This window comes from Spinacia oleracea, chromosome 4, assembly GCF_020520425.1.
Source record: "Spinacia oleracea cultivar Varoflay chromosome 4, BTI_SOV_V1, whole genome shotgun sequence".
NCBI classification, from domain to species: domain Eukaryota; kingdom Viridiplantae; phylum Streptophyta; class Magnoliopsida; order Caryophyllales; family Amaranthaceae; genus Spinacia; species Spinacia oleracea.
The window spans coordinates 116,582,534-116,591,901 of NC_079490.1; the positions used below are offsets into that span (position 1 = coordinate 116,582,534).

At 34.4% G+C, this 9,368-nt stretch overlaps 1 protein-coding gene across 1 annotated transcript; it reads right to left on the reverse strand.

Moving 5' to 3' along the window:
* Positions 1–223: 223 nt before the first annotated feature.
* Positions 224–7,697, reverse strand: LOC110783877 (uncharacterized). Its single transcript, XM_021988260.2, has 2 exons — positions 6,996–7,697; positions 224–786 (listed from the first exon to the last, which is right to left on the reverse strand). The coding sequence occupies exons 1-2, from the start codon at positions 7,572–7,574 to the stop codon at positions 358–360; spliced, it is 1,008 nt and encodes a 335-aa protein (XP_021843952.1). The 5' UTR covers positions 7,575–7,697; the 3' UTR covers positions 224–357.
* Between the last annotated feature and the right edge of the window lie 1,671 nt (positions 7,698–9,368).

Below are 9,368 nucleotides of genomic sequence, written 5' to 3' on the forward strand. Positions count from 1 at the left end.
ACATGATATCAGCAACATTGTAAAGCATATTAGGAATATTGCTTTAAAGTTTGAATTTTGTTTATGTATCAAAGTCCTAGGAAATCGTGCATAAAGCCCATGAATTAGCTGAGTAGGCAGAGACGATTTAGCCTTGGGCTTGTCTTTTCTTTGTAATTTGGCTGTAAAAAAAAGAAAATCAAAATTTGTTGAAGTTAAAAAGTCAATGTATCACTCACGGCAATGGAAAACCAAAGTTAATCTTATTCCAATGTCTAAGTCAACATTCCTAAACTTAATCAATTCCATTAATTAAAAGATTAAAGAATAATAATTAGTGTAGATGGAGTAATTTTGCTGCACTTTGTATGATCATGATCAACACTCTTGACGGACATTCGAAGCCACGGCTCGGGCCCAAAATTTGATCTGAGCCTTCATATCATCACTTGACGGGGCTTTTGGGTCGATTCGTTTCGGACATGGAGGTGTTGATAAAGGAGATATTTTTTGCCATGACTCTGAAAGATAAGGCCTTCTAGCCTTAACAATATCTACGTGGTTACTATCAAGGCTAGCCCTTCTTTGTAACGCAGGAAGTATTTGTGTCACACTTGGGCTTAACTCTTTGTTGTCAAATGAAAAGCCTAAGTCCTTAAAACCTTGTAATTCCTCCACTTCTAGATCGGTTAGGCTCTTCTCAGACTTGCTCTTGTCGAGTTTCTCAGGTTTTATGTCGGGTTTTGAAGACTCTGCTAGCTTCCGGTGTGGTCGGTTCTTGGTGCTGCTCGTACTCTGCTTCGTGCCCTGCAACAAAGTAACAAGAATTGTCAACTTCCAATATTGTTGTTTTAGAACATTGTACTTCAAATTAGACGTCTACTAGATAGTATGAAATTGATACCTCACAAGGAAATAATATTTTATATGAAGGAAATAATAAATGTAACGTAAGAAAATTAAGTTTTTTCTTAAACCAAGCTTTTATGATGTGAATTATATTGAATGAATTCTACATTACACTTCTACACATTTAAAATGAATTAAAAACTAAGTAAACAATGGTTTACTTGTTTCTATAACAACCGATAATCTTGTTTCCTATAATTAACTAATCATTAACAATAGAAATTCCATTTAATTCTCTCCTTATGTTTCTCTTGTTGTTTTGCATTTCTAACAATTCTCCACCTCGTTCATAATTTGAAAATATTCAAATTTTTGTCGAACAAAATGCATGATTCGTATCCGATTGCACCATTCTGACAATGATTTCCTACGTACCCTCGACCGGGATCTAACCAATCGTAGTTCCATTTATTCTTCCATGTAGTGTTTAACATGGGATAATGTTTAACAATTCTAAACAATGTTGGAACTTGCTTCCTGACACAACTTTGCTTAACATATCCACGGGGTTCTCATTTGTATGCACCTACATAAGACAAATACTACCTTCCTCTATGACATCTCGAACAAAATAATATCTAACATTTATATACTTGGTACGAGCATGATGAACCTGATTCTTAGCCAAATGAATTGCATTTTGGCTGTCCCAACTCAGGTTCGCACATTCCTTCTTCAACCCCAAATCATCTAGAAGTCCCCACAACCACAATCATTCCTTGATTCCTTCTGTCATAGCCATGTACTCGGCCTCTGTAGTAGATAGAGTCATCGTGGCCTATAACATCGATCGCCAACTAACTGGAGAACCATGTATTTTAAATACATAGCCAGTAGTAGATCGTCGTTTATCTAGATCACCGGCATAATTAGAATCAACAAAACCATTTACCTGACATGCATCTCCACTAAAGCACAGACCTTTGTCAATGGTACCCTTTAAGTACCTTAAACCCCATTTCAAAGCTTCACAATGTGCCTTTTCCGGATTCTCCTTGAATCTACTGACAACACTAATCGCTTGTAAAATATTTGGACGTGTACACACCATGGCGTACATTAATCTTCCAGTTGTACTAGCATAACGTACATTATCCATGTATGTTTTATCTTCAGCTGTAGTGGGAGACTAGCTGTAGTGGGAGACTATTTACCAGAGAGTCTAAAATGTGGAGCCAATGGAGTTACCACTGATTAGCACCTTTTATCCCAAACCTTTCAATAACCCGCTCAATGTAGCCTTTCTGGATCAAGAACAATTTTCGATTTGATCTCTCTCTTCTAATCTCCATACCTAGTATTTTCTTTGCAGTGCCCAAATATTTTGTCTCAAACTCTTCACCAAGTTGAGTTTTTAAATTATTTATCTCCACCTTGCTCTTAGAAGCAATAAGCACGTCGTCCACATACAATAAAAGATAAATATAATCACTTCCATTAAGTTTACCAATGTAAACACAACAAATACAATTACTTCTAGAAAACCATTGCTTTAACATAAAGAAATCAAATCGTTTGTACCACTGCCGAGGAGATTGCTTCAATCCATAAAGTGGTTTCCTCAAGCGACATACCTGACTCTCTTTACCCTCAACCTTGTATCCCTCAGGTTGATACATATAGATTCCCTCATTCAAATTACCGTATAAGAAGGATGTCTTCACATCAAGTTGTTCCAGCTCAAGATCATCATGAACAACAATACTTAATAGCACCCGAATATAAGTATATTTTACTACCGGATAAAATATCTCATTGTAATCAACACCTTATTTCTGTGAAAATATTTTGGCCACTAGCCAACCTTTATTTTATACCGTCGGTTTTGGAATGATCCTCTTTACTTTTATACACCCACTTACAAGAAATAGCAGTTTTTCCCACGGGCAATGGTACTACCTCCCATGTTTTGTTTTTATGACATTGCCCGTGGGAAAGACTGTTATCACTTCCTCCATAGCAACCAACTAACTATCTCTATCCTTCTCTTTGATAGCTTGTTTGAAGGTGATCGACTCATCATCCTCCACCGAGAGTGCATATTCTACCAAGTTAACATGCACATAATGCCTCAAAGGTTTGTCTGACCCAAAATTATGAACGGGTTTATAATTACTCTTTGGCCTAGTGGTTGCCAAAGATTTTTTTTGTTGTTGTTGTTGTAACACATGTGCATTTTTCCGCTAAATCTCCTCATGTTCTAGATCATCCTCCTCATCAGTTTGATTAACACTAGAATGCTCCACCGAAACATGAGTATAATCTGGTTGGTCTCTAGATTCTATCTCCATTACTTGAGTATTTAAAATAGTCCCGACATCACCATTATTTGGCACCATAGCTTTAGATAAAACTATAATAGAAAGGTCACATCCCTGTTGATTACAAATTTATAATCTTTTATACTACAAAGACGATAGCCATTAACGCCTTTTGGATACCCTAAGAATATTGCTTTCTTGGCTCTTTCATCAAGCTTGTTATACTTAACATGATAATAAGATGTAGACCCAAAGACTCTAAGTCTGTTGTAAACTGCATGTTCCCCTGACCACACCCTATAAGATATGTCACCATCTAAATAAGAATGTGAGGATCGATTCACTATATAGCAAGCTGTATCAACCGATTCTGCCCACCATTCTTTGCCCAACCTATAATTAGAGCGCATACACCTAGCCTTCTCAAATAGTGTACGATCTATTCTTTCTGAGAATCCATTTTGTTGTTGTGTTTCTCTGACTGTCCAGTGTCTCACAATGCCTTCCTGATCGCAAAACTCTTTGAAAGCTCCCCATGTGTACTCCGTGCCATTATCAGACCGTACAGTTTTTAGCTTTAGACCCGTTCTATTCTCAACCATTTCTCTCCACCGCTTGAAAAATTTCGAATACCTTATTCTTATGCTTCAGAAAATGAATCCAAGCATATCTAGAATAATCATCAACAAATGTAACAAAGTACCTGGAACCACCCTTGGAAGAAAATTTAGCCGGACCCCAAACATCTATATGCACACAGTCTAAAAACCCTCTGCTTTTGTGCATGCTTGTAGACAACTTCACCCTATGTGCTTTTCCATACACACAATGTTCACAAAATTTCATTTGTGGTTTCTTCATGTTCTTCAACAGACCTTATCAACTAAGCAACGATAGACCTTTTTTCGACATATGCCCAAGGCGCATGCATCCTCGTGCATTCTGTCTGGTCTTTACTTCCACCGATTCCAACTACTAAATCACCTGTAATAATTCTCCCCAAACGAGGATAAAGATTACCGTGACAAATACCCTTCATGACTACTAAGGAACCACAAACAACTTTTAATACTCCATTTTCCATGACTATTTTGAAACCATTTTTCTCTAATATCCCAAGAGAAATAAGATTTTTCCGCAAATCTGGGATGTGTCTCAATCGTTCAAGGTTATTATTGTTCCATCATGCATCTTTACTTGGATAGTACCTAACCCGACATTCTTGCAAGCATTATCATTTCCCATCAAAATTATGCCCCCGTCCAAACTTTGATAAGTTTTAAACCACTTTCTGTTTGGGAACATTTGGTGTGATGCTCCTGAATCAAGCATCCACTTATCAGATATTTCAGTGCATTGTTCTGAAACAGAGTAACAATAATCTTACTCGTCATTTGAGACAAAACTTGCCTCTTATTTTTCTTGTTGTTTTCCTATGGAGTAGTTGTTGTCCGACCTCTTGAATGAAAGCCTCTTATTTGGGCAATTTGCTTTAAAATGTCCAAACTCACCACATTTGAAACTTGGTCTTTCCGCAAGAGGTCTAGATTTTGATCTAGACTTTCCTCCCTTGCCTCTTCCTCTTTCATTGGTCCTGCCTCTAGTTGTAAATAATACCTGAGCTTATTCCATGTATTCTCCTCCACTACTAGACATCATCCCACTTGTAGCAACCTTTCGAAGATCATCCGCTAAAAGTGATGTTCTAGTCTCATTTATGGTTAGTGTATCACCCACAAGCATCAATGTTGAACTAGATTTTTATAGGACTTTGGTAATGAAAGTAATAGCATGAGCGTCTGGTCTTCCTCATCAATCTTCACATCTATATCCTTTAAGTCTGATATAATCCTATCAAACTTATTGATATGCTCCCGAATTGAGGCATCTTCTTCCATCTTTCATGTATACAATTTGGATTTTAGATAGATCCTCTTTGTTAGAGTTTTCATCATGAAATTTGTCTATAACTTTGCCCACACGTTAGCAGCCGTTGCTTCTTCATTTACCAAGAATGCAACATCCCTCTCAAGGCACAAGATTATGGATGCTCGTGCTTCAAGATCTAACTCTTCCCAATCTTCATCCTTCATATCTCCGGGTTTTTGTTTTTTTTTTCCGCTAGCGCTTTTTCCAGCTTTTGTGAAATTATCAAATTTTTCATTTACATCCTCCAATAGAAAAAATCATTTTTCCCATTGAACTTTTCAATTTCCTATTTTCCAACTTTTACCGTTCCACTAAAACAAGTCATTATAAATATTTTTCAAAACAAATGTCTAAAGTTAATATTTTGGCGTTGGCTGTTGATACCAATTGTTAGAGCTCGCAGCGGAAATTAGGCTTCTACTAGATAATATGAAATTGATACCTCACAATAAAATAATATTTTGTGGATAAACAAACAACCCTTATGAAAGAAATAATAAATGTAACGTAAGAAAAATAAGTTTTTCTTAAACCAGCTTTTATGATGTGAATTATATTGAATGAATTCTACATTACACTTCTACACATTTATAATGAATTAAAAACTAATTAAACAATGGTTTACATTGTTTCTATAACAACCAACAATCTTATTTCCTTTAATTAACTAAATATTAACAATAGAAATCAAAATTTAAGAAATTTCATTTTATTATTTTCTTATGTTTCTCTCGTCGTTTCACATTTATCACAATAGATAATACTTGTTGTGAAAGTATCAGAATAATGTTTTCACGTGGCAAAGAGCACTCACTCATACCATGATTGATTAATGTCCCTTATTGACTAAAGAACTAGCTTTTGAGCCCGTTCTCGGTTGTATAGTGATTGTTCAGATGTCTTTTGAAATTTTAATTAGTGAGTACTTGTTATTTTGGTAATATATGAATTAAATAGAGGTGTAATTTGAAGGTTGGAAAAATATAAAAATTATATGTTGAATAAATATTGGATGTTAAAAGGGTGGAGTGGAAGAGACTAATGAGTATATTAGACTATTGATAACTTGATGTTGAATAAGGAAAATGGAGTGGAAGAGGCATTTAGAAGTTGTAAAACATAGAAACAATAAAGAAAAATTGAAAAAAAATAACAATATAAAATGATGGATGAAATGAGAGATGCCACATGGCTTCTAATAATGAGATGCCACATGACTTCTAATAATCTATGGTGTTCCTAGGTATAGATTAGGTATAGATAGGTTAAAAGACACGATAATTAATGTAGAATGTACTTGCAAAATTTATTTGTTAATAATAACTTCCGTCGTTAATGATTTAATGATCATATACCACTAATTTGATGCCCGACATGAACCTTGATCAAAATTAACTCAAAATCTTGGAAGTCCATACAAAATAAGTTTAGTTCAAGAAACGCATCAAATCCTTAAAATTGAGACTGCCATACCAAACACAGGGAAATTTATTTTGGAACTCCTATTATAAGAGGACAGAAAACTGTGCTTTATTCATAAAGAATAGTGCCAAAATCAATTCCCTGAACACTGTCTAACCCTCTAAAAAGTAGCATAAACAACCGATTCTAAATATAATAAAACTCGACAGCTAGTTGAAAATTGCCTACACTTCAATCTAAAATATTAGATGAACCAACACGAATCCGACATGAATTGATTATTGATCAACTCTTACTTATGAAAAGATGAAATTACGCATAAGTGAATTATATGGTCAATTGCTAGTGGGAACACATTAAAATAAAATAGTAAAATTATTCAAATGAGGCAGAATACTATTTATGTTTAGGCGATAGGAATCACATTAGATTTGAATCTCACTTGGGATTTGGAAAAGTATTCAACATTTAATCATAATCTAAAATGTAACATACCTTATAAGTAGTGCACTTAGGAGGCAACAACATAGAAGAATCAATAGAGGCTCTTCTAGTAAGTTTAGTCATTACAGCAATAGGACCTTTCTCTTGCAACAAAAAAGTCGACTCCACCGACGACTCTCTCCGGCTCAATCTTCCAACTCCCCCACCACCCTGCACCACCGTTGTCGAAAGAACCTCCTTTCCCCTACAAGGCGGAAGAGACGGTGTTCGGTCCAATCTCCTCCTAGGCATAGGTAAAGGCAAAGGCAATGGCAATGGCATTGCTTGCCTTATTAAATCACCCATCCTCGGTTCGTCCTCATAATACTCATCCTCCTCCTCGCCTAGTTGATACTTCCTATCACCACCCAATCCAAGCGGAAGAGACGGCGTTCGGAGTAGACTACTCATTTTCGATGCACGATCTTGATCGGAAACCAGAGCCTCTGCCTTAGTACTTGAAGAAGAAGGACAAGGATCAGAGTTACACCTTACCATAATTTTAGATGATTGTGATTTGCTTAATAAGCTGTTTCCAAAGAACCAGCTATCCTCTAAGAGACTACCAACATGCCCATTTTTCTCCCCCATTGTCTTAAGTTTATATGTTAGTCTTTATTTGTAGTAGATTAGCTCAACCAATCTTGAGCTATCTATGACTTTTGTGCACCCAAAACTCTGTTTCTTTTCGCAACTTATACGCGTAAGGTTACCCCACATGGGAGATCCAAGGTTTTATCTGATCTGTATATGTTTAATTTATAAAAAAAGAATATTCACGTTATATTTTATTAGATTTGTCTAGAAATATCACTATGAATCACGATGCATATTGATATGGTACACTAAAACATATATGCGTAGTTAAAAAAATATTTACATTGTCACAAAAGAACATGAAATTTATTTTATTTATTTATTAACATTAATAATTAAAAGGAAAAATTAATTCCTAAAATACAAATTTTTAATTGATATGTTTAAAAAGGACTGACTTTATGTTTACCTAAGAATAACACAACATTTTATACCTATCTTCTTGGCTCCCTTCTACAATAACTTGCTAAAATAGGTAATATGCCACTACATTTTGTAATCTTCTTGTTAATTATATAAAGAAAAAATGTTTAATTTGTGACATTGGTTTTCACATTACCTATTGTAGCAAGTCTTTTATGAGGGGCCCTCTAAAAGAAGAAGATCTAAAGGTTCTTAGTTAAACGAAAAGTCAACCATTTTTAAGCAGATCGCATAAAGGTTGTATTTTTAGAATCAATTTTTCTTAATTAAAAACATACATCGTGTTCTTTTAACATAACATTTGGTATTCTATGCAAGCACTTGTTTTCTTTGGGTGCAGCATATTCCCGTGCACCTTTGTCCATCATCTAAATGTTGCTACTTTCAAAATATAGAGCTTTTATAATTTTTATTAGTGTATATATATATTAATGATCAAAGTTATGTTTGACCACCATAAAACATCAAATAATATAATTATAAGAGGAAGTATTGTTGTCTGATATATACTAGACTATAGGGATTATTCTTGTGTGAACTTGGTCAACAATAATATTATTGTGGACCCAAAGCAAACAATTTACTCTACCACCCTTTTACAAACATAGGTCGCAACCAAAAAACATACATAGTGACCTTTATTGTTCAAATAATGACTATAATAAATTAAACACTCATTTTATTAGATATAGTAACTATTTTTGAATCAAAGTAACCCTATGTTTTTAAAAGGTAATCGTGACTTAAAATCACATTATTTAAGCACAACTTGTACTAACGAAACCAATTTAATATTATTTTTCATAGTAATTCTAATAAACACGTCAAAATAAATTAGAATTAAGTTAATAACTTTTTTTTTAGACATTCACAATAAAATTAATACGATCCTAACCCATTTAAGAATTAGTGAGATGGTAGATGGTTGTAAGTTGTGAATGCACTGAATGGGCTAACTTAGGGTGGCCATGTGACTATGGCAATCATATGATATATAAGGCCACAATTTTTGTATTATATGTTATTTTATACACTCTTTAATCCCCCCAACAGTTGCATCATTTGCAAGTAATGGAAGTAAATTCGTACCAATCAAATTTATTGTAGTCTTTTTAAGTTGATACATTGCGTAAAATGATCCGTATATTATCTGTATTTGGCTCAATATTTATTTTGTGTTGGTGAAAACATAAGCTTGCATAATTAATTTCAACTACAAGAATTTACTCTAACTCATTCGGAATGGAGTGGTTTCAAGTATTGAAAGAGAAAAAGGCATTCAAACTTGAGACCATTACCTAATCTCTCTAACTAATAATAAGAAAATAGATACAATCTTTTAGATTAAAAAACAAAATTAGCTTC

What these genes read in the sequence shown, in the direction of transcription:
- LOC110783877 (XM_021988260.2), bottom strand. Translation starts at nt 7,574, where the DNA reads ATGGGGGAGAAAAATGGGCATGTTGGTAGTCTCTTAGAGGATAGCTGG. An exon ending in CTAAGTGCACTACTTATAAG is followed by an intron (nt 787 to 6,995) that starts GTATGTTACATT and finishes ACTTTGTTGCAG; the next exon opens with GGCACGAAGCAGAGTACGAG.